The 25840-nt window shown below is 41.4% G+C and overlaps 1 protein-coding gene across 6 annotated transcripts in view; it reads left to right on the forward strand.

The window, feature by feature from the left end:
* Positions 1-25840, forward strand: part of srgap1a (SLIT-ROBO Rho GTPase activating protein 1a) — an 81233-nt gene that overhangs the window by 20705 nt on the left and 34688 nt on the right. For all 6 annotated transcript variants that reach the window (XM_080028023.1, XM_080028024.1, XM_080028025.1 and 3 more), the window contains exons 2-6: positions 7016-7211; positions 13914-14076; positions 19761-19823; positions 23418-23597; positions 24217-24345. In XM_080028023.1, the coding sequence (XP_079884149.1) occupies positions 7016-7211; positions 13914-14076; positions 19761-19823; positions 23418-23597; positions 24217-24345 (731 nt within the window). The remainder of the gene's footprint in view (positions 1-7015; positions 7212-13913; positions 14077-19760; positions 19824-23417; positions 23598-24216; positions 24346-25840) is intronic.

Here is a 25840-nt window from a genome sequence, read left to right on the forward strand (position 1 = left end):
TTGTATTTATAACAACCATGCATTCTTCACAGTCAGCAATGCAAATGAATGTATAGTGAGTCTCTGTTTGGGAAGCTCCTAAGACAACTTGTAAAGGCATTTGAAGGTAAACCAGACCAAACAACAGATCCCGGGTTACCGCAAGACTCGACGTAGAACTGCATAGTGTGTTGGGCTCAATGGGAACGAGCATTGCGGTGGGCACATTTTTAACTAGTCCAATTGCTTTGGATTAAACAACTTTTTGTATAACTTTTACCATATGTTATGCATTTATCAAAGCGGCAAGAACATGAGTGATAGCCCCACTATAATTAAGTATAGCAGTAGAGCTTTGTTGGACTCTCAGAAAACTAAAAAAAAAAATTCAGAAGAAGACACACTGTTGATACTCGGCTCTTCCTGGCACATGATCCCACTCCAGCTGTAATTGGAAGCTTGTGCTGCGTTGAAAAACTGATGGGCCTTTTCATAATTACCGCTGATGGTATTTATCCTGTCTTGTATCCAGCCTCCCGAAGAGGCACAGAAAACTCCCTCAATCCCAAACCTTAGATCTGAAGCAGATGGTTGTGCCGGGCGGGCACCCTCCTGTATCATCCCTCCCCAGGCCTCAGCTGCTATTTCAGGTGCTGCTGATGTGGAAATGCAGCCCTGCTGGGACTGATGTGGTACGGCATGTCCCAGATAGCTGATGGTGGAAGCTGTCATAAACTAGGAGAAACTGTAGAAACTTGTAGTTGAACACCAATATGGAAATATGTTGCTGAACTAAGTAACAGTAACAGAGGCTTGTGAGACGGATTGATTAATATTCATGAATCATATCCAGGTTAAAGGTACAGTGTGTAGAGAAAGTTTTTTTTTAATGAGCATTCTACAAAGGAGAGGGGCATCCACCACCATGTCTCTACAGAAGCAAAAAAAAAGCAAGACACACTTTACAGCATTACATGTGCTGCTGTATATTCTTTGGACGGAGGGGTAAAGACTGATCGAGCAAATATAGCTTTCACCTCTATAAAAGGCCACAATACACATTATTACACACTGCACCTTTAACTTGGAGCATCAGTTGAGATAGTATTAGTTGGACTCTAAAAAATAAATAAAACGTGTCTCTCTGGCCCTCAGACAGTGGGTGAGTTGTTTTTACAAAAGCCCAGAATCTCTCTTTGGAGGTCAGCAGTGTGGGTCAGTACCCATCCTGCTTACAAGGCAGTTTCTTTGACAATAGGAAAGGCCTGTCTGGCAAATCAGATGCCATTCTGAACTGCAACTTTGGACATATTTGTCGCCATGAATGGGTTTATGGGAAGTATGCTATGCGATGTGGCCTCCAAAGGAGCAATTGGATAACATCCAGTTGAGAAACAAAAGGGCTTTGGTCCAAGCTGATCACCACAAAAGACCATACAGCGCTCTCTCATTGTGCATATCGACATTATGTGCTTTCTGGGCCATCAGTCAGCTGGAATTGTCGCTGACAGCTTTATAGGCCCAGCTTTAATTCCGTAAGCCACTATCCACTCGCGTCAACATGCACCTGAATATGGTTATAAAAGCCAGTGACAGTCACTTAATATTTTTCAACACTGTGCGCAAGTGCTTTCATCTCCCCTCAGCTCTCCAGTTTGAAAGGCTTCGATGAGGCTTTGATGCCCCTCCGACACACACACAGACTCCCCCCCCCCACTAAAATCCCTCCAACTCCACACATGTTTACCATACAGATTACCTCATAACAACAGGGATGCATCTTAGAGGAAACATTGGCTATGACATGGATCTCAGTTGAGAAAAAAACACCAGGGGTGGTTTTCATTTGTAAGAACCAATCTGACAGTCTGTTGCCTACAGGATTCATATGGAGCATCAGAATGATCAAAGGGAGCTGTTCCCTGTCCTCAAACACTAAAGTTATTCATTTCAAATATTTGCATATGGGATTAGATAACGCTTATGTAATTGTCAGTCAAGTTCATGTCCACACTAACAAGGATAGATGTGACATAACTGCTTTCGACATGCGATTGTGTCCTCACTTTTTTTTAATAGTTTTAATGGTTGAATTGTTTTTGCTCTTTTTGGTTGGGATTATGTTCAGCAAATGCAAAACAAAAATGTGCCGTATGTGTGCTTGAGGTAAATTGTGCTTCCACAGTTTTGAGTTACAAACACCCACTTCATGTTTTGAGAGTGTCCGCTAAGTCGTTATGCGTCAAACATCTCCTTGTCCAATGCACATGTGTCTCCTGTTGCTAACAACACGCAACTGTAGTCACATGGAAGTGTCAGATGTAGCAGGTCAAAACGTAATGCGCCACCACATGCTGCTCAGTGTAGCTCCAGTGTTAGTGTGAAAGTTAAGCTAAAATGTGGAAAAAATAAATACATTTTCAAATGTATCTGCCTAGTGCCTGGCCTTGGCTTGACTGTCTTGAAACAGCTGAATTTTCTTCAACTAAAAAGTGAGATTTTACATTAGCTTAGTCCGAGTTTCAGGAAGTGTCAAACCTGTCATTTCCCTGACATGTGGTTGCATTTTAACATCCTTGTAACGTCAACTTGGTTCTACAGCTTCAGTGGCCAATGTTTAACTTGAAAACATTAATGATTTAATAAGTTTGCGTGTGCAGTCATGAATGTAATTGTGTTAAATGAGCCAGTACGCTCCTTTGTGTCAGTGCCATGGTAGCTTTGTTTTAATCCCCCTATCCTCTGGAGATGGAAGCAAATGCAAGCTTTACCCATTCATCAAAAAGACCTGGTGGACTTTAATGCTGCACATTTAGAACCAACCTCTAGCTTAGTCCACATTCATGATGTTGGTGTCTCACTGGTTGAAATGTGTACCTGCTGTGATGAGCATTTGTACAGATTTGTGCCTGAAGGACGGAGCTGCTGCTGAGAAATGCACAAAATAATCAACGGTTTGTAAAAGACCAGATCGATCCGGATAAATCGCTAAATGATGAAGATTGTAAGAAGATTTAATGCTGATGAATGGAGTGGTGCTTTTTGTTAATTTGATTACTGCAATAAGGACACGTGCGTGCCCATACACACTCATTCATACACAGCAACACTGCACCCACTCCTCTTTGACTGGAAGCTTTCTAAATAAGCTCACGGTTGATTTTATGTAGCTTGGCTCGTCAAATACTTCTCCTTGTTTCAGCCCACTTTGCTTCCATATTAAAGAAAGCATTCATTAAGCAGCAGGTTGGCCAGGACTCACGGCTGAGCATGCATTTCCACTGTTGCATGCTCTTCTAGCATTGGTTTAGTTTGGCCAGTTGCAGTGATATCGATCCAAGTCTCTCATGGAAGTAAACAGAATTCTTTTTTTCTTTATCTTTATGGTTCATTAGGTGGCTGTAAAAGTGAGTGCTACTCTGCCATAAAGACGGAGGCAGACATTTACAAGAGCAACTGCACGTTAAAAAAAGGATTTTTAATGTTGCAATAACTACAGGAAATTACTCTACACAAGCTAATTACGTCATATGCGTGTCAGCAGTGAAACCGATTTCAAGTCATCAGAGGTGGAAAAACTATTCGGTGCCCAAATTGCAGCCTATTGGCCATACAATCAATCAGAATAATTGTATTTTGCCAGTCGGACCTCCCTGCCAGAGACTGTCTGACCATCAACAAGACAGTTTCTGAACTAACAAAATGCGATGCTCATACTGTAACATTCAGAAAGCATGTGGTTTTGGCAAGCCTGTTATTCAGGACTGACATAAATATCAAACTGAGCTGAACTGCATAACCTGCCATAAGGGGCAAAGAAAATAAAACATAGATTAAAGTGTTAGGATGACAATGTCCCTGAAGTCGTCCCACTCATTTTGTTAAATGAAAATGTTAACAGTCAAAGCATTGGAAAAGTTCCTGCACTGACTGCACTTTTTTTTTAATAAAGCGGTAAATGCCTAAGAAAGATGTGTTGAAATTTCAGCACAAGTATTCTTGTGCTCGAGGCTATACCTTCTGACATTATTTGTAAACTATTTTTTTACTCATGTTCATGATGCCAAGATCTCATGGTTGCTGATCAAGCAGTTACTGTACTATACTGACAGCTGAGATCGACAGATTTATAACTATTTATGTCTACAGTACATGTGTGTGTTTGAGTGCAACTGTTCATTAAAACAGTCAAATAAGGCCTTTAACCCCATATTGACACGTGTCATAGAATTATGTAGACACTGTCTGACAAAAGTTTTTTGTGTATCAATCGTTGCATCACAATATGAACCCATATTCCAGGATGATTGCGCAACACAGCTAAACAAATCAAAGTATGGCTTCACATCAGCAGTACCATATGTATAGCACCTGAACATTAACTTCAACAATTCCGCTTGCTGTTATTTTTTTCATATTTTGTCCGAGTGCCAAAAAAAAAGCCACTAAGTACCTAGGGGGCAAAGTGATTTTTTGGACATGGAGCCCAACCTGGGTGGACAACCTGGTCAATTAGCTGCTGGAAAGATACAGCGGGCCGACATAGCAAATCAGAACCACTGTTTAAGTGAATGGGGGTGAATGGGGATGGGCTAGTGGGGAATTTTTTTAACTTATAGATATCATTATGAAACTTTGTTAGTTGATTACTGACATTAAAACAAAAACTTTTTGTATTACAATATTTTCCAAAATGTTTAAATAAATATGAAAAATCATTAATATCTTACTAATGATGTGTAAATTTGCATATGCAAAGCCCCAAAATCTAGATGTTGGAAGAAAACAAAGTCAATTTGGAGGTGAGGACAGCTGCTTCTAGTGATTGTATTGTATACACCACATCTGTGGGTTTAGACATTGAATGGCCATTAGTGTCCCTTTATGACTGTAAGGAAAAAGTCCAGTCTCACTAGTGTCTTCCTTCTTTCCATCCTGTGAGGAAACAAAACAAAAGACCTGCATCACAGTGCCCAGCCCACAGAGACATTCATTCCTGTCTGCCTATTCGATATGTGTTTGCACACACACACACACACACACACACACACACACACATATATGGGCAAACATTTTCCTCCATCTCTCTTTCCCTTTCTTATACAAACACACACATGCACACATCCAGATACTGTATTATGCAAAGTTTGTTCAGGCCCATACTTTGTTAGTTGATTACTGACATTAAAACAAAAACTTTTTGTATTACAATATTTTCCAAAATGTTTAAATAAATATGAAAAATCATTAATATCTTACTAATGATGTGTAAATTTGCATATGCAAAGCCCCAAAATCTAGATGTTGGAAGAAAACAAAGTCAATTTGTTTTTAAATTTTTAAAACAAAACAAGTGTCCAACTGCCTGAAGCCTTTCCTAATCACAGTTCAAATTTGATCAATAACCCATAGAAAATAAATTTTTTACACAGTTACATTTCATGTGCCATGGACCAAAAGTGTCCTTTTGGAGTCTCCAGCTGGTATTTTAGGAAACGGCTAGACATTCCCCTGGAAAAAACTGTGTAAAAAAATTCATTTTCTATGGGTTATTGAACAAATTTGGACTGTGATTAGGAAAAGCTTCAGGCAGTTGGACACTTGTTTTGTTTTCAAAATTTAAAAACAAATTGACTCTGCTTTTGTCCAACATCTAGATTTTGGGGCTTTGCAGATATGCAAATTTACGCATCATTAGTAAGATATTGATGATTTTTCATATTTATTCAAACTTTTTAGAAAATACTGTAATACAAAAAGTTGTTGTTTTAATGTCAGTAATCAACTTGCAAAGTTTCATAATGATATCTATAAGTTTAAAGAATTCCCTATTAGCCCACCCCCATTCGCTTAAACAGTGGTTCTGATTTGCTCTATCGGCCCGCTGTAGCTTTCCAGCAGCTAGTTGACCAGGTTGTCCACCCAGGTTGTGATCCTGTTAGGTCCTGGATATCATTTCTGGTGAACAACCTTTTACAACGCTCCATGTCTGTTTTTTTTTTTTTAAATGGGGTTTTGCCCCCTAGGTAAAGACCCTAGTGTCACTTAAATAATGACGCCCAGTCCAGTGAGTTTTACAAAAAGAAATTGAAAGGGTGTGAAGTTGTAGCCATTGTTTTCTTTAATGCTTTTAATATGAGAGAGTACTCTGTGCCCCATCTCTTTCGGTGTACTCTCTCTAAATCAATGGCCCTAAATCACCTCATTAATCTGTTTCCTCCGCTGAAGATGTCTGGCCCAGGCTGCCTTCCATTAGGCGAAACCCATTATACATGGCCCTGGCCAGAGAGGACGCACAGAGGAAGCCTTCTCTGTGTGGCTTTATTTGTGTGTGTGTGTGCGCATCTTTGTGTTTGTGTGTTTAATCCCAGTTGTCTTGTTGAGGATGTAAATTTAAATGAGGGTTGCTCTGACAGCAGTGATTTCTCAGGAAAGGACCTCGGAGGGCAATTTACCTGCCCATACGACTTGTTTAGCAGAGGCCTGCTGTCACCGTGTTGCTTTCTTAAGTGGCTGAGATTTTCAGTCACAGGCACTGATGAGGGTGTGTGTGTGTGTGTGTGTGTGTGTGTGTGTGTGTGTGTGTGTGTGTGTGTGTGTGTGTTTATGTACAGCCTTGCTCTGTGCTGTAAATCTAGGTCTAATGGGACTCAGGTTCCATTCATCTTGTAGTTATTTTCAGCCTTAATGGAACACCTGAGACCAGTTTTGCCCCCCTCGCATCTGGACGACGAGCATTCAACAGACACATAGCTAAGGGTCCTTCCTAAACATACCAGATTTAAGATGTATAATGTTGTAATGCTGAGGTGTAAACCTTGGTGCTTGTTATTATTAATAGTTTTTTTTAAAGAGGAAAGAGAATAATTGAATTTTCAAATTGCAATAACTGTTATACTGTAATAATAAATGTTAGGCTTAAACAGCTGCGTCCATTGCAATTATAACCAATGGAAACAGTCACGAAGATAACCTAAGCCTTAAGGTGTTTTGCCTTCATCCTAATGTGTTTGTTTGGTCTCTTGTGTTTCCTCAGAGATCCGGGCCCAGTTGGTGGAGCAGCAGAAATGTATGGACCAGCAGACAGAGATGAGGGTGCAGCTGCTGCAGGACCTCCAGGACTTCTTCAGGAAGAAGTCAGAGATCGAGATGGAATACTCCAGGAACCTGGAGAAACTGGCCGAACGCTTCATGGCTAAGACCCGCAGCACCAAAGACCACCAGCAGTACAAGTAAGGAGGATACGCTGTTTGTTTGTCATTTAGGTTCAATTAAAGGGCCCTCGAGAATTTATTGTGGCTGCCCCCCAAATGTAAGTCATACTGGATTTCAGTGTAATGTTGAAAGGATAACAGGATTATTGTGTTGATGAGCTGTATCCGTCTTCATTTCAAATTCAAAGCCAAACCAAGTGAAGACGCAAAAGCATCTCAGCTGTGATGTTTTTCTTTTCTTTTCTCTCATCTTTCCTCCAATCCTTCTCAATTTTCTTTTATGTAATTAGTATGCCCGCTGGTATTGCAACGTTACACTACTCCCATTTTTGTTGTGTCTGTACCTCTTCAGCATATGAAATCCATTTTTAAAATACAGATGCTCGCAATGTTAAGGTTAGCGTTATACAATATCTTTGCTTTACATTCATAACTTGGATGTACACTGATATAGCTGGGAAACTTAACAAATTATCCATCTTTACTTTAGTACTACACGCCACAGTACAGTACTGCATTGTACAGTATTGTACATTTTCCTACTTAAAGCGTTCCCTGGCTTTTTCAACAAACTCCTTTTGGCACACAGTTCACAGAACTCACTCAAAGGCATGAATAATAAGGTGTTGAATATGTAACGTACTACAAATCAATATCAACCACCTGTTTTAAATTATTTTTATTTATTTTTCTCCAAAGAAAATATAGTTCTATTTTGTTTAAATGTGTGATGATGAACAAGACTTTGAATTTGATGGCAACTTTTAAATCTTGACCGTCGTTGTTACTTTGGATGTTTTTCAGGATGCCCCCAGAGTTTGAATTGAAATCTTTTGAGGATCTTTCTTGACACAGCGAGGCGGCTGGCTGTAGGTTTTGGCCTCGTTACACCGTCAGACTGCTCATGGAAAACGCAGACATTAGCATATTGTTTGATCTTGTGGTGGGAACAGAAATAAAACGTATGTTTGTCCTCGCCGTCCGCAAATAGCCCCCTGCTCTCTCTCTGCCTGAAGCTCCGATGGCTCTAGCAGCTGTGTGTGCCCATGTGTGTAACTGGTGCGGGGGACTCTGTTACGGCGCTCTGTGGTTTTCATCGCGTGATGATGTACAGTCTGGACACTTCATTCGCAGGTTAAACATTTGGCAAGGGCATAGGAGCGTATATCCAATGTAAATACAAGACGTCTGTATACCATTAAAAAAACCTTCCTGTGGGTTTTGAAGCCATGTGGCATATATTTTTGTATTCACATAAACAACGCACATACAGTAGGGCTTCTGTGTTATATATTCTCTGGGTTGTTTTCATTGGAAAGACCTGTCTGCGGTGTGAAAACCTTCCTTATTTTCATTCTGTGTGCAGGCGGCCTAACCCCGCTATTCATATGACAGCCAGGTCAGCTTGGTGGAGCGGCAGAACGCTAAAGTTAAGCATTAAAACAAGCAGCTGAATCTGTGGGTGATTAGTCAAGACAAGCTGCATTCAGAAGGGGGGCCCACTGCTGTCGCCGTCAGCAGAGCTACATTTTTGAATCCGGTGTATATAAACAATGTTGACAAGATGTCATTCTAAAAGTCAAGAGTGCATTAATATATATATGCTGTGTGTGACAGGTTTAGTTTGTTTAGACATTTCCCCCCTTTTCCCCTAATATTGAATGGCCAGTTCCCCTGTAGTCAGCCACATGCCTCCTCTGGTTACACTTGAAGTATTTGTTTCAGCTGTCTCTGAGAATCTTTACCAAGAGAGCAAAACATAAGTAGAGGATGATGTTTTCCCTCCTATGGTCCCACTCTCTTTGATCCTGGCCATGCTGCTAGTCAAGCTACAACGACATGCCATTGGCTCCCAACCAAGATGCCATTTGTGTTTTTGGAGTATTCGTCACCAGACTAAAGCTACTATCAGAACTGGAGATTGAACCAATATTTCCTGCTAGTCCAATATGTTATATTTTGTAAGTGTGTACATCTGCCTTCGGGCTCGAGCTAGGAACACGTTTTTGCTCAGTTCGAAATTCAGCCCAGAACCCTCTACAGGAGTACGATAAAGTTAGTGTTTTTCAAAGAGCACTAATTGACTACAGATGGAAATTAGCCCCCATGCTACAATATGGCATATGTCCTGCTGTATAGGTTCATCAATGTGCATTGTCCTGAAATAATAATTAAAAAAAAAAATTAAAAAGGTGAACTGGGGCAAGTGCTCAGTGTTTAGCTATATACTTCTGTGTCTGAGTCTTACATATCCAATAGCAAGACAGAAGTGGATGATTGATGATGCCAACTCTTAAGTAAAGATGTACATATTTAAAGACACATTAAGAGACTTTCATCATGACACACAACCATCAAGACTTCATATGTACATTCCTATTGTGTGGCAAGTGTAGCTCTACTAGGTTTTTATGAATGTAAGAATACTTGTTTTTGTCACATAAGCAAAACAGTTCATTATGACATCAGAGGGTTGCAGAGTGCAGAAGGGTTATTTATTTTCCTATTAATAACATGATTATATATTCCCAGTCTAAACATGCCAGTGTTTCTGTCGCATTCAGAAGCAAATGCTGTTTGTTCTGCTGCAGGTTTTCTTTACATGATGAAAAGGTTTGCTAAAACCCAATAAAACAACTGAAAAGTTATTCTGCCTCCTTTACAAACTCACTCATTTCTTTATGCTAACATCATGTATAAGAAGAGGGCTAAAAATACTGTATTAATCCCTCTAGGGGAATTTTGAATTTGAAATCATCCCAGTGCATTTTTTACTGGCTGTGAAACACTACATTGACCTGAATTGCACCTACGGCATATATTCTTATGTATGTGTGTGAGTGTGGGTGTTTTTTTGTTTGCCTAATGTGCTGTTTTCCTTCTTCAAGTCCTAGTTAAACTTGATAATTAGGCGTTGTAAAGTCCAGTAAGGATTCTGGAGAGATCACATGCTGTTGAGCTTGATGTGTTATGTTGGTCAAAGCAGCAACCTGTATCTGGGAGCCATGCTATATAGAAAACATGTTGAGCCTATGGCGTCCAGGATGTCAGGCAATGCTGCAGCAGTGAGGACAGCTGCTTCTAGTGATTGTATTGTATACACCACATCTGTGGGTTTAGACATTGAATGGCCATTAGTGTCCCTTTATGACTGTAAGGAAAAAGTCCAGTCTCACTAGTGTCTTCCTTCTTTCCATCCTGTGAGGAAACAAAACAAAAGACCTGCATCACAGTGCCCAGCCCACAGAGACATTCATTCCTGTCTGCCTATTCGATATGTGTTTGCACACACACACACACACACACACACACACACACACATATATGGGCAAACATTTTCCTCCATCTCTCTTTCCCTTTCTTATACAAACACACACATGCACACATCCAGATACTGTATTATGCAAAGTTTGTTCAGGGAGGGACATGGAGATGGTGAATAGAGGAATCATTCAATTATTTATATTACCAAAGCCACAGCTTGGGATCATCTTAAATAGGCTTCTTTCATCCAGAAGGAGGTTTCTGGCTAAGGGACGCCCTCTCTTTGTCTGCAATGATAAAAAGGTGTGGAACATGCTGTGGCTTCATATATCGCCAGACATAACTCTCTGTGGGGCATTCAGGTTGAGTGGGAACATTGCATTTTGCACAGGTTTAACACCATTTGTGTTTTAAGTGGATCACAAAACGTGTTGAAACTAAAATGATCAATTATGCACCCTGTTGCATGCTTTTCAAATGTTAAACTTTAACCTTTCTTTATGTGATTAGTCTATATTGGACTTGCCGTTATCAACACACTTTTAGCTGCGGCTGTTCACCGACAGTGCAGGTGAATGCCAGTCGCTGTGCGCAGCTATAAAGGCCTCCGCCGCAATTCATTAATGAAAGATACTATCAGTACGACACCCGAGGACTTTGCCATTTTGCCTCTGATGCTGATAAGAGCTCCTGTTTCAATGCCCTGCCAGCTCAAGTGGTAATGCTTCATATTCAACATCCTTCTACTGTATGAGAGTGCAAGTTAATGTTGATGTTAACTCAGGGACTCCTGTAGTAAGACTATATGAATGGACAGGACATATGCTCAAACACTTTGATGGGAGGCAGTAAGTTCTTAATTAATAATTTTTTCACTCTAAACCCTGGACAGTAGTTTCCCCGTTTCGTGTGTGTGTGTATGTGTGTGTGTGTGTGTGTGTGTGTGTGTGTGTGTGTCAGTCTGTCCCACCCAGTTCCTTCCCTGGCGGAGGGGGAAATAATGACATTGAGAGATTTTCCTGCCATTATGTGGGGTAAGCAACTCCCAGTGGTCACTGTGTCGTCACAGCCTGTGTCAGTAGTAACTCCTCTCGTTTTCTTGCTCCGTCCTCTTTTCCTTGTTTCACTGCAGGCCTCCAGTTTGATCCAGTAGGTCAGCCCATTAACAAACATACACAGTACTTTAAAGTGCTGAGGTGTTCACAAGAAGTATTGGGTACATGTGATTATGCCAATTGTGACGTGTCACAATTTTGTTGTATTTTATTCATTGACTGTTTTATAATGGATCCTGCGTCATTCCTCTGTTTGACATAGCCGTCATTAGACTTCATGAGAAAAAACTATGCCGTGTTTGTTGACTGTCTATTGGGCTGTACGGACTATTGAAAAGATCTCTGCATGTATTGATGCTAAATTAGGTCAAACGATCTTTTCACAGTAAATGGTCCTGCTGCGTTTTGAGCAGTAAGATTGCTTGAAGCAAAGAGGAGAGTCAGGCCGTCTGACTGAAAATACTGCCAATAGGCTTCTCTCTTAATACACTCATGCAGGGGCTCATGATGTGCTGTCCACCTGCATGTCAGTGGCCACATGCGCATTATGCACTTGCAAAATTGAGCATGAATTAATAAACAAATGTACACGCCCACATGCAGCTTTCATATACATTCAGTGCCACTGAATGGACATATTTCACTGCACTGATACATAATGCAGACAGGATTTATGATGTGCGCTGGTGGGATGCTGTTCATCATCAGTACTGCTGCTGTGGCTCTAACCCCTTTACTTATATTTCTTTCTTTCTAACATTCTATTCCTTTTCACGTGTCCTGTAGCTTGGCCGTGTGGCTAAGCCATCACCATTCTCCCGGTGCCTTTGAAAAACTGACGGTGCTCTTGGAATGCTCCCGGATGTTTTTCATGTCAGCGCGTTTGGCTCTTCCTTTATCAAATGTAGTTTGCTTCCTGTTTTCGCAGAGTCTCGGGGAAAATGTCTGTCTGTCGGGATGTTTGTATCAGTTATTCTTTTGGAGAAATGCTTGGTTTTTTGCTCTCACAGCAGATGCTGTGCCAGAGCTAAAGGCCAGTTCAGGGCTGGGTCACATGCCGAGCGCACAGTTTCACCTGTTGTGTTGACAAGTGTTGCCTGTCTATGCAAACTAACTTAGTGAAGGGAGAAAAGAGGCGAGGCTCCATATGGTTCCTGGAAGACTTGACCCCCAGACCCAACCATAAAACCTCTCCCATACACACACACACACACACACACACACACACACACACACACACACACACACACACACACACACACACACACACACACACACACACACACACACACACACACACACACACACACACACACACACACACAATCGTTTTCTGTGCTGCTCTGAGCAGGCAAGAGGAATGTTATAGATTAACCCAGCGGAAGTCAGCCTGCAGGCCGGTGCATACGCTGGGCCAGCATTGCTCTGGCCTGGACAATGTCCTACAGTTAGCTTGGAGGCAGCCGGCACACTGCACAGGAAACAGCTCCCAGCCTCCACTCTTTTATTTCTTAGCCTTTTTTGCGCTTGGATCTTTATCTTTCCTTTTTGCTGTGACCTCTCTTCCCTCCCTGGTCTGTCTTCTGCTGCCACGGTTCATACATAATTCTACTTTTCAACTTCACTTTAAATACATCCATGGCTTCTCCAACTTCATTCCACTAAGTGTATTTAAAGCCTGTGGCACACTCTCCTCGGCTGTAGGAAGTGCGCTTGGCTCAGAGCCTTGCAAGAGCTCTGTCCCAGAAATGTCAGCGATACAAAGTGTTTCCAACATAACTGCGTAGTCCATGTGATATATGGAGAGATTTTTAGGCCCAGAACCAGCCGTATATGGGATATTTAACACCAAGGGAGGCCAATGCACTTAAAGTGTATGTAGGCAAACTGCTGGTTGAGGAACTGCCAGAACGTGTTGTAAAAATGACATTTATTGATGTTAGAGAAAATCAAGGCATTATGACATTGACATGGACAGACACACAGAAAATACCATTAACACATATAGGTGGGTACTTGTATATGCCTGGGTGCTCGTCCCTGCAGTAAGAAAACCCTTTGCTTGAATACCAGTTTACAGAGTCTAGGCTGTCTATTACCACCAGATTTTTTTCAGCGCACACACACAGTACAAACATGTAGCGGACTGTGAGGAGATTTTTACTGATTTCGACAAAGCGATTTTGACAACAAGCAGTCTCAAGAATCGCTTACTCCACCTTTTAATGTGTCTCACATGTAACTTAACAGACGAGGTGTCTGAAATGCTGATTCATGTAAACTTAACCAATCTCTCATACCCTCTAAGTCTCATTTGTAACATGTAGTCAATCAATAATGTTCACTCTTGGTTCTTTTGACAACTGATCTGCCACCTGCTGGTTTTCCCTGTTTCGTTTAGGAAAGATCAGAACCTGCTGTCCCCGGTCAACTGTTGGTACCTGCTGCTCAACCAGGTGAGGAGGGAGAGTAAGGACCACGCTACTCTCAGCGACATCTACCTCAACAATGTCATCATGAGGTTCATGCAGATCAGCGAGGACTCCACACGGCTACTCAAGAAGGTGAGGGGGGGGGGGAATGAATTACACAGGCAAAGATCACACCGAAGCTAAATACGATTGCCAGGGTGCTACTCCCTGTGTGAGTGCCTACCTTGTTTCAAAGGGGATCCTTTTTGATTTCCCTATGGCCACCAGAACCACAATGGGCAACATGTAATGTCACATAAGGAATTATGTCATCTTTGAGATCTTTAAGTCCATTTCCAAAATATGATATGGTCAAATAGAGTTGTGGTTGGAAAAGGGGAAAAACATGGCACATTTAAAATGTAAGATAAAGCTGAGGATTACAGATTTGCACGGAAAGTCAGGAGAAATGCGTAATATACTGTATCATATAAGCTAAAAGAAGGTCTGAAGGCGTTCTACTGTACTAATGTTTGACTTCTACTGTAAGAGGTCAAATGTGAATTTTTCTTTGATCAACAAAAACAGAAGTTTGAGCTCACCGCTAACACGATCCAGATTTTTTCATAGCGGTCAGATAGGGGCAGGAGTGTCTCCAGTTCCTCATGTTACATAAACAGTCCTTCGCTTCCAATTAAGCCAGTCATCTGACAACAAAGTATATTTAGTTGCATGATGTGCCAGATAAATACAGTATATATTCCGGCTATTCATGGGAGGAAACTCTGTTGGGCTCCTGTGGTTTTTTAGTTGTGTGAATTGGGAGTCATAGAGCAGAGGAACCTCGGTGACCAGTTTCACATCAGTGTGCCTTCACTCTGCCGAACTGAAGACTGTGGCTTTGCAGCTGAAACCGGGCCTCTGCTGCCTTTTTCCACCACAAAGACGACAACTCCCTAAAAGATTATGAGCTCCTATGCTCCAGGAGTCACATGAACTCACCACAGGCCTAAATTACAAAGTGGCTCTCCTTCAGAGGAGTGCCTTTTGTCAGTTTAGCTCGGATGAATTTTTCTATCCCTCATTCTCTGACCGTTATTTTTTTTTAATTTGTTACTCCGCTTTATGAATAAAAAAGTGATGCTCCTGCATTTGTTCTCAAAGTAAGATATCTTGATGCCTGTGGTTTCATCTGATTGTATGGGCGCGTGGTATTTAGATACTCACCCAACACACAAACAGGAAGCTGCAGCAGTCATTTCCTTTTGGACAGTGTTTCAAGGTTTATAGTTCTACTAATGAGGCCAGATGTGAAACATACAGATTCATTTTTCACATGTTACTCTCGATGCCCCCCCCCCCTCCCTGACTCAACACACCTTGATGACCATGATGATAGACCGTCCTTCAATGCCGATGTACAGTTTTGGTGTAACTTATTACAATTTTGAGTCTAGTTCGCCACCACACATGTCCAATCGTTGCTCCACCTGCGTCCTTATTGTTGTGGAATCTGCAATAGCTACTCACATATGATATAGTCGTCCCTTTAAAGATTTCAGTTCAGTTTCTCAGTGGATCCTGGGGACATTCTGCAGACAAATGGCAGACTGGTGGGAGGTCCCTGTTCATAAGGAGACCTGAGACACCGCTCACCCTCTCATTAAAGCTTCCCGGAGCCTTTGATCTCCACAGAGTTTTAGTAACGAGGCACAAACAACACAAAAGTCCCCCCCCCCCCCACCCCACCCCCATGTTACGTGTGTTCCCTCACAGCGTCTAGGAGACAGCTGTACTGTTGTCATTCTTCCAGCACATCAAAGACCTGTGTTTTTATTTCCTTGAATGTTTAGGCCTCATGCTGTCAGGTGTAAAAGCAGAAGGAGCACCCCAGAGTTCCCCTGGTGTCTTCAAAAACATCCTCCTCTTAACCTGTTTGCCATTTGGGCATGTGCATTTCTTTTTTCAGTGCTGCATTGTGGTCTAAACTGCAGTCAAATTCTTTAAAATAAATACAATATATAAATATATTTAGAGTCAAATACTGGACTTCTGTCTTTCCTATTTTCTTCATGCTTGAACAGATCTTATCACATGTATTCTGTTTTCATTATTCATACAACAAGCTCTTTGTTTTACCCTGCCCTGTTTTATTTATGGCAGTCACGTTCTGCGGCTGCAGCTACAAGGTGGATTTGCCAGAGCTTGAGGCAGTTTTAACTTTTCCACAGGGCAAAGCAGAAGCTGGATGATGTTTGCTTAACAAAGAGCCTTATTTTAGACATTTTGACATGGCAAACTAGGAACAACACAGGTGTTACAATGAATAATGGCTAAAGTCTGTTAAAGGGGACATATTATATTATATACCTATTTTCGGGTCTTTATTTTTTATGCTGGACTCTCGCAGCTAGAAACGATTGACTGCCAGTAAACTCTGTAGATCTTCAGGAATCGCTCTTATCTATTCCGTTCATTCTCAGCCTTCTCTCTTAATGGTCTGTGGGTCCCTCCTCCCTCTTAAGGCCCGGACACACCGGCCCGATAATCGCCGTCGTAGAGTCTGGAGGGGGGCGGGGACACAAATCTGTTTGGTGTGTGCCGTGAAATCGGTCGTCGTAGATGTCGTCGGGCTTCTTTTGAGCCGATTGAACATGCTCAATCGGCGGCGGGCAGTCTTTCAGTTGGAGCAATTTGATTTGTGGAGGGCTAGCGAATCACTGAAGCCCGGAAGTGAGGCGGGTAGCACAAACAGCTAACAACAGTTAGCCATTGTTTTAATGTGTTTGTTTGTTTCGTTCAGCGAGTACTCACATGCATCAACCCTTGTTGACTGCTCGACACCATGCTCGACACTCTGTGCTAAAAATGGTGCTCTTTATGGTCCATAAATATAAATACATATTACACACACACACACACACACACACACACACACACACACGCACACTCACACTCACACTCACACTCACACTCACACTCATGCCCTGCAGGGGTATACATACAACTGCCATCTCTATACCATGATTAATGTCAGTGGCAATATGAAACCCACCACTCCCAAAATGCCTGGTTTCTTCTCTCTGGGGAAGTTTCATCTTTCTAATGTGGTTGGTATACAGATGGTATGGGCTTAAAAGGGGAAACCCATTGGTAGGATCTTTTTAATGAATTTAAACCAAATTAGAAACCCCTCCATATAAGATTCCTTTCAAATTAAAGGGGGTACGTTGTGCAAATTAAATCAACGGCACACACACACACACACACACACACACACACACACACACACACACACACACACACACACACACACACACACACACACACACACACACACACACACACACACACCCCCCACAGCATTTAGTTATCAGCCCTTATAGCTTGTAATTTGAGGTATAAGTCTGTGTGTTAGATTTAGAAAGTCCCTTGAAAGGAGAGATTATTTCACCGACTGCTTAAAGGCATGCTAGGTGTAGCTTTTTCTGGGGAAAGCGCTATAAACATGTCCTGAATGTAATGCCTCTTTTTACTTTCATCTCTGTCTCTACTTCTCTCACACTCACACACACATACACACACTCCCTCACAGCTCATGTGATCCCGAAGAAGGCTTTTCATTGTGCTCTGGATCTCTTCCCAGCCTTCTCAATGGAGAAGAGCTGACGGGTGTTGGATCTGACAGATAGCTAAAGGTTTCGGTCCTCTGAGCTGACAGTTGCTAATGGGTTTTTTTTCCCACAGGAGAAGGCCTGTGTCTCAATGGTCTTTAACATTATGCAAAAATCTGCAACTGATATAGGCAGTTTACTTAAAAATACTGTGACTGATGTCTTTTGCAAGATTGAATTATAGCTACATTAACTATACACTCAACCACCAGATAAGCCTATAGTTTACCAAACACTCAAGACTAAGGTCCTTAGCTTGCTAACTTGGTACGACTTGGTCTCTCTTGCCAAGTTTGACGCCCTTCCAAGTTTGGCACTCTTAAAGCTCTGGTTATCCGGGCTTACAGGTGGTTTGCCCTCCGAATAGCTGCTAATCAGGGAACCGACTGAGCAGGTAGCAGTTGGACGTTGCCAATCGGACAGGTCACCCACCCGGCAGCATGTCCCTCTTCAGTAACTGAGAGTGTAATCCTCTTTGCCCTCTTCACATGCTTGGACATCATGAAGCCTTACCTTGAGAGTGACGGCTTTGGTGTTCTTGCGCACAGGTTTTTAACGAGATTGCTTTGGTCTGGGTCTGTTGCATGATGTTGTCGTCAGTTTAGCAGAGTCTTAAACTTGGTGTAATTTGTGTTTCAGATGGAACATGTTTGTAAATTCACCTGGATCAATGACGTGTCTGATCTCAACAGAGCTTCTTACCCCGCGTTGCCAACGCCCTCACGAGGCAACAGAAAGTCTGACTCATCTCATATTAAGTCAGCTAATCCCAAACCATTTTTAAAATGGGTATGATTTGCAACTAGTAGTAATTTCCCCAAAGCAGCTCAAATCCTACAAAATCCGTGCACGCTAACAAAGAAATGTGTTGAGTTTGAGAGTTTGCACTACATGCCCTTGATCCTGTTGCTCATAGCAGCAGATGCACTTCACCTCTCTCAAATGCTGGTTGCCATATATTGCAACACCCAAAAACATGGCTCAGAAATTTCTTGTAAATCTAATCTACAATCTTATTTTATTTATTTAGGTTTACCATTTCGTATTTAATGATTGCACTTCTAAATGTAGCTTTTATTTTATTTATTTTTTGACCATCGTTGCCCTCTAAGAAATCTGCCCCGCGCTCTATACTTGATCAGAAGTAAATGACTACTAAATCCCACTACTCTAGGTTGTTCAATACCCTCTCAGAACCCTCTTTCAGCCTTTTTGCAGGGAGCGGCTCCCTCAATGAGATTTGTCTGGGGATAATTGGGTTAGAGAAAGACCTGGAGTGCGGGGCCGAGGCTGTAACATCACCCAGGTTCCAGCGCGTAGTATCAACTGTAGTGGAGAGATCAAAAATTGTTACCGGCATGACTCATAATCTCATGAACATGTGATACAGTAAATGAGTCGGTGTGAAGGAAATATGGGAGCTCCATTGTTAAATTAATAGTGAAAGCCTCTTTAAATCCATCACGGCGTCACTGTTAAACTGTATCCCGCAACTGTAATATGCATTACTCTGTGTGTGTGTGTGTGTGTGTGTGTGTGTGTGTGTGTGTGTGTGTGTGTGTGTGTGTGTGTGTGTGTGTGTGTGTGTGTGTGTGTGTGTGTGTGTGTGTGTGTGTGTGTGTGTGTGTGTGTGTGTGTGTGTGTGTGTGTGTGTGTGTGTGTGTGTGTGTGTGTGTGTGTGTGCGTGTGTCTGATAGTATTACTGAGTCAGTCTTGTGGCATGGCTGATTGAGTTAACATATTTGGGAAAAAATCTCTCACATTGAGGCGTAGCATCCACATAATGTCTTGAGCATGTGGACAGTGAAACTCAAGCTGCGTGTTTCGACGATTTAAGTGGAAAAGACATTGTGACTGATACCACTTTTCACACAGAAAAACCTGTGTTTGACACAGAATTTTTAATCTACCGTTCTTTTTGGCATTTGTGCGATTCAAAGTACCGATTGGTGTCCACCATTCATTTTAAATCTAATGTACAGTCAACTGTGTGCTTCTGCTTAACGGACTTGGCAAGTTTCATTTTGATATGCAGTGTTATAATCAAAATTGAACTTGGCATAAAATAGTGCTCATGTGTTGATTTGAAAGGGAAAACAACTATAATCTTTGTTTTGGAAGACTTTAAATGGCCTAATTTTTCTTCTTCTCTTTTCTTTTCAGAGCAAGGAAATAGCCTTTCAGCTTCAGGAAGACTTAATGAAGGTCCTAAATGAGCTATACACAGTAAGTAGTAATGTCTGCCCTATTTTGTTGTTTACTAATGCACTTAAGTGGGCATTGGCTGTGGCTGAGACTGGTTTATAGCACTGAGCCAGCTAACATCAAACTAATTGTTGCAGCTTAAAGTCTTTAACCTTGTTTCTTAAATATGTCTATTGGATCAAAAAAATAAACTGACTGAAAGGTTGTTCACATTCACACTGTAGCGAAAGTCTGCAAAAAAGTACATCTTTTTTTTACCCTCATGAAATGTCTATTGAAGTGTCAACTTTAAAGTGTGGTTCACAGTAGGGTCAGAGCTTAGGGAGAGTTTGAGAGAGATTGTGTACAACCATGGTCCGCAGTTAGAAACACATCAGGAAAGTTGTTAATACGTGGTTACCATAGCATTGGGTGCAGAACTCTGAACCCAGAGGTTACATTTCCTCTGGGCCTAGTAACATTTATTCACCAGACCATCAAACAGGTTGCACATCTGCAGTCTAGTTTCTATAAATGCCCTTACATCTCATATGTTCAATGTCTGCTCTAATGTAGTTTTGTAGCTCCGACCTTGGAGAAGAAAAGTGCCATACTTAAATCAAGAATCAATAGCTAATCCCAATGCCTTAATTGCCCCAGTCAACCGTGCTAGCCTATAAGCTTTAGTTTAATGCTCCACAAATGCTGTTGGACAATTAGATGCTGGTGTAATCTTAGATGGAGCCGACCCTATGATATTTAGGCCTTGATTGTATCGCATATTGTGTAACTCAGAATCCATGTTGCTATGGGTTTATAGGGTCATATAAAAAAAACTCAAGGTCACTCACACACACAGGCATCGGCAATGACAAACACCGTTCAGACAGTGAAATTTCAGAAGAACATGTCACAGGCCACACTCTTGATATGCTTCTTTTTGTGTCATCAGTCAATCATTTGCCTTGACAATCATTCCTCACTAACGATCAGTGGCATTGTGTTAGTCTCCCCATTGGTCGTCATGGTAATCAAGGATGTAAACAGATGGAGATACAAGTCGAGGCAGTTGTTGTTGCCTGAACCTGCCTCCCAAGAGATGAAGTATGAAGCAGTTTGGTCTGTGAGAGTCTCCAGTTACTCACTACGGAGGATTACAGTGGTTACACTTCAGGTCAATGGCCGTGCTGCTCCAAACACAGCAGAGTGTTACTCCAAACTCATTGTGTGCCACTTTCACCACAGTCCACGCTCCAGATTTGACCTGGTTTAGCCCCTGTGGGAAGATGCGCGCACACACACGCACGCACGCACGCACGCACGCACACACACACACACACACACACACACACACACACACACACACACAGGGTAGCTATTGCATCAGGCAGCCGCAGTGCCGGTGTCGGCCTCCGCCAATGTAATAACAGGTCTGCTTCGTCTCTAAAAATGTCCCTTCCTAAAAGAAACACCAAAGTAAACACAGCAGCGGCTGACTCCAGACCAGTAAATGAGGAGTTCAGGGCCCAAGGTCAGTCACCCATCTCTAAGCTGGTTCCAGTTCGGCCAAAAACCCAACCAAAAGCAAAAGGTTCCAGACAAATCGGACTGTGCTTTGTTGTTCCGCTCGTACAAAAATAAGTCCGTTTGGAGGAGAGATGTTTAGATTTTGAGATGGGCGCGTCTCTGTTTGCAGTGAAGTTAAGGTTTGGTTCAGACAAGTGTATCACATACACAGGTTGTGGAGCTGTAATTAGCTGTAATTGGTCCATACCAGGTGAAACCACTGGTTGCTGCCCTCTGCCTTATTTGCCTTTTTTTTTTTCAATTCAGCGGAAACTAGACAACTAACATTTGGTGGATGCAGTTCTCTCTTGATATTGCAGCTACTTTTTGCTAAGTTGCTCATGAAAACCAGAATTGTTTTTGGTAAATACATGGCCAGCTAATATCTATTGCAGACTGTAAGCTTACTTAATATACAATCAGTAATAATAATACAATACATATAAATGTTTTAATTTCCATGCATCTGTAAAGGTCAGTGAGTTTTCTTGCTTATGACTCCCATGTTAGCGATTTATGGATATTTCTTCCACAGCCAGTGATTCATCAGCACCGTCCTCAGTGCAGCCCTGTTGGGAGTTTGTTCTGGCTTGACGACCAGCGTTTAATAAGACTTTTATAATATCTCGGCTCTCTTGAAGAACCAATTGTTTGTGTTTTGCGGTTTACCTGCTACTTAACGCTTGAGTCACTGCTAAATGGATCTGTTGAGTATGCATGAGTAACACGCATACACTCCAAACTCTTCTCATGCCGATGACTCAAACTTCAGGAAGTGTTGCTAATCAGCCATTCACTATCTAGATAATGCATTTCCCTTGTACCGGAAATAGCTACAGCGTGACGACACAAAGGGCAGAAGGATTACACTCATTTAAATTGCAACATTCACCAATACTATTCTTATTCAGATATGGTTAAAATAAATATAATTTTTTCAAGGCAACAAGCTACAATGCAGGGCTATCGGTTGGATGTTAGAAAATGCATAAATAAAACAACAATATGCAAATATGTAACTCTTGTGGCATGGACCAATTATTTGCTATATTTGCTGTCCACATATTAAGCCAAACTTTAAATCCATCTGAGTTCAATTTCCTTTTTCTTACTGCAAAGACAAAGAGCTGAACTGTCACTCAAAGAGCGGCCCCCACCCCCCTGTCTTAATAACCTCATGTAAAAAACCAGAGGGCAGCCCCCAAATCTTCTTTGATATATATTTTTCTTCTTTTTTTCAAACACAGTGTAATGAAGGCAGCATGTTGGATTTAGCTGCAGTGATTTGTGGTGGCTGTGGTCTTATGAGGGCCTTGTATAAAAAGGGCTGGAGAGGATCTGTCTCTGGTTTGTGGTTCAGGGAAAGACGGAGCGGCCCGCTGCGAGATGAGTTGAATCGATTTGTGATGAATGAGCGGGTCAAAGGATGGAAGCCTTAGTTGTGGCTTGAAGAAGGTCAGTCTCGGCTATGAAGATGGATTATTCTGACATTTTCCACCTCACAGAAACAGACCTGAAACTCAAGACAGTTTCAGTATGTCGCCCTTTGCCGATCTTTAAAAAAGGGGGGTGATGACAAACAATCCTCTGGAAACCTGGTCTAGGATTGTAAAAATCAACATACGATATCAAAGTTGGATTTTTCAATACGCTTTTACAAAAATCGAATTGAAAAATAATGCTCAGAAATATTATAAAACTTAGTTAAAAAACAGCTTTTTTACTGTCTTGTCCATTTGACAGGACTATGTGGGCGTGACCTTTTCAAACGTTCTTCATGGCGACAGTCATTGTTTTTATTGAACGTTGGGGCCGAGAACTGCCTTGATTGGTTCAAAATACCGACTCTTTCATAAGAACCAGCGCATAGCCCGCCTCACCCAAACCGAATTTCTGTAATGTTTATCAAACTTAAATGAGAATATCTTTTCATTTGGATTGATAAATGTGCCTAATTCTTTTAGGATGCTAACTATCATGCAACTAACCCAAATGACATACTAATAAGCCAGGATTTTGTGGATTTAGGTCTTGTCTTTTCAGCTTTTTGACACTTTTGTTTGACTCCAGGTGATGAAGACCTACCACATGTACCACTCGGAGAGCATCGTCGCAGAGAGCAAGCTGAAGGAGGCGGAGAAGCAAGAGGAGAAGCAGATCGGACGGGCAGATCCAGTCTTCCACATCCGCATGGAGGAAAAATACCAGAGACGCAGCTCTGTCAAGAAGATCGAGAAGATGAAAGAGAAGGTAGAACTTCAGGGGCTCACCATCACTAACGATTTAAATAAATACAGCTGCTGACAATAGCATTAAGACCAGTAGCCACAGCATTCAGTTATTCATCAGGCCTTGACCCCAAGTTAAGAAAAACACAATGTAACCATAGCCAAGCGAGCAGACTTTGTATTTTCAAAACAGGCCCGTTCTGTTAAATCTCTGTGACAAATGATTAAAAGGCCTTACTTACATCACTCGAGTCTTCCTGGAAAGCATTTGGGAAGTGTTTAAAATATGGATGCTATGGAAGCGTGTGAGTCAGAGCCCATTGGACAGAGGGTGTTGACTTAAAACAGCCTTGTATTTGTCTGGAGGGAGAGGAAGTGTAAGACAGATGGCTCAGACTTAGGAACTCTAGTTGAAGTGAAGGACACAGGCTGTTTTTGGTTTAGGGTGTTTTTATTGGTCTTTATTTAAAGTCTGATTGCTATTTTTAACAGAAGTGACTTATTTCTCCTCGAATGTTTATTGAAGCTGTTGTTTTGTCAGTAATCCAGTCCTGGCGCGTTGCAGAGAAATAAAAGCAAAATCCTGTGTCAAAAAAGGGCGAATCACGACTCATTAATTTCCTCTCTCCCTCTCTCATCAGCGTCAAGCCAAGTATTCCGAGAACAAGCTGAAGTCGATCAAAGCGCGCAACGAGTACCTGCTGACACTGGAAGCTTCAAACTCCTCCGTCTTCAAATACTACATCCACGACTTGTCCGACTTAATTGACGTAAGTATAAAACCGCAGCCTTTTATCCACGCTGTTATGAGACGACTTCATCTACAGCACAGGCTTTCTTCTGTCCAATGAGACTGGGGAAAAGTTTTCACTGAGGACACTCACATAAAAAGAGCATTTCTCAAAAAAAAGTTACTTTACGGTACTATATTTCTCTATGAACAACCGTCTTACAGTGCGGAAAATTAAACCATTATGTACAATTGGTGGCACACAAAAGACAGACTGTAGGCAGAAGAAAAACAAACCAGACGCACCAGCTTAAAATGCAGTGCGGTTAAAAAGTTCACATAATCAAAGTTACACATGCTGTCACACAAGAGAAACTTTTGAGGGGGCTGCATTAGCTAAACAATGGCCAAGGGATCCTACACTGAACCTTTGTTTCCACAAAAGAAAATATGCTTTAAGTCGTTGTTATGGAAAAATAACTAGAAAAAAGTTTCAGCTATAGGGTTCAACATCTCAAATACATCAGCATCCCCTAAAGCACCATCCAGCTACATACGCTCAAGTGAAGATTAAACACTTGGTAAATAATTAAAGTACACAAATAATTTCTGTATGGGGAAATCACTGAATAAAACACTGGATGGGCAGGGAATTAAATCTAAACATATCACTAACCATCAATAAAGTAGCAGTGAGTTAAAGGTGAAGTAAGCGATTCATTTATGTTAATATAAGTGTTAAATCGCTCTTTATTCATACAGTGATCACTTATATAGTGTGCACGTTTCTTAAAGCCGATCTCTCAGTCACCTGCTCTACATGTAATTAGTTATTAAAAATGGATTATTAAAGATAATTTAAGAAATTAAGCATGGATGACAGTTGATAATTATAACACTAATGTTTGCTATGCACATTAGTAACATTTGCCCCCAGGGGATCAATAAAGTAAATCTTGGATCTTGTGTTAATAATAATGTTGTGGGGACAAAATACATTAAAATCTTAATTTAAGAATACCCTGTTTTTTTCTCTCACATTTGTTGATCATACCGTCATAACCTTTAATGGTTGCATCCCTAGTTTGCAATCACCTTTTTATGGGCTGATTTTTAAGGTAGGTTTTATTATGTTTCCTTTCTCCTCGTGCACAAGACTCATTGCTATTCTGAGGGGGTTTTCACAGACCTTCAGAAGAACATTTCAAATCCCGATCAGAGGGAGGTACTGATGACTTTAGCAGCTGGGCTTGGTAGAAAAGAGATCTCACTACACCACACTGTGGGATGGAAATTCCAGTGTGGGGCAGAATTAAAGCAGATTATTACTTAAACTTTTTGTGACATAAAAACATTATTTTTCTATTTTCCTTCTCTTCATATCATTTTTGAAAAACCACATATTACATTTAGTTTCTGCTGTATTTTCCTGACACTGTTACACAGTTTTTACATTTTCCACATCTCTTATAGACTCAGTGACGCTGAATTTGAGATGCCAGTTTTTTTTTCTGGTCATGTGCAGCTGTAGGTCA

Source organism: Ammodytes marinus, assembly GCF_949987685.1.
Source record: "Ammodytes marinus genome assembly, chromosome: 5".
Lineage (NCBI taxonomy): Eukaryota > Metazoa > Chordata > Actinopteri > Uranoscopiformes > Ammodytidae > Ammodytes > Ammodytes marinus.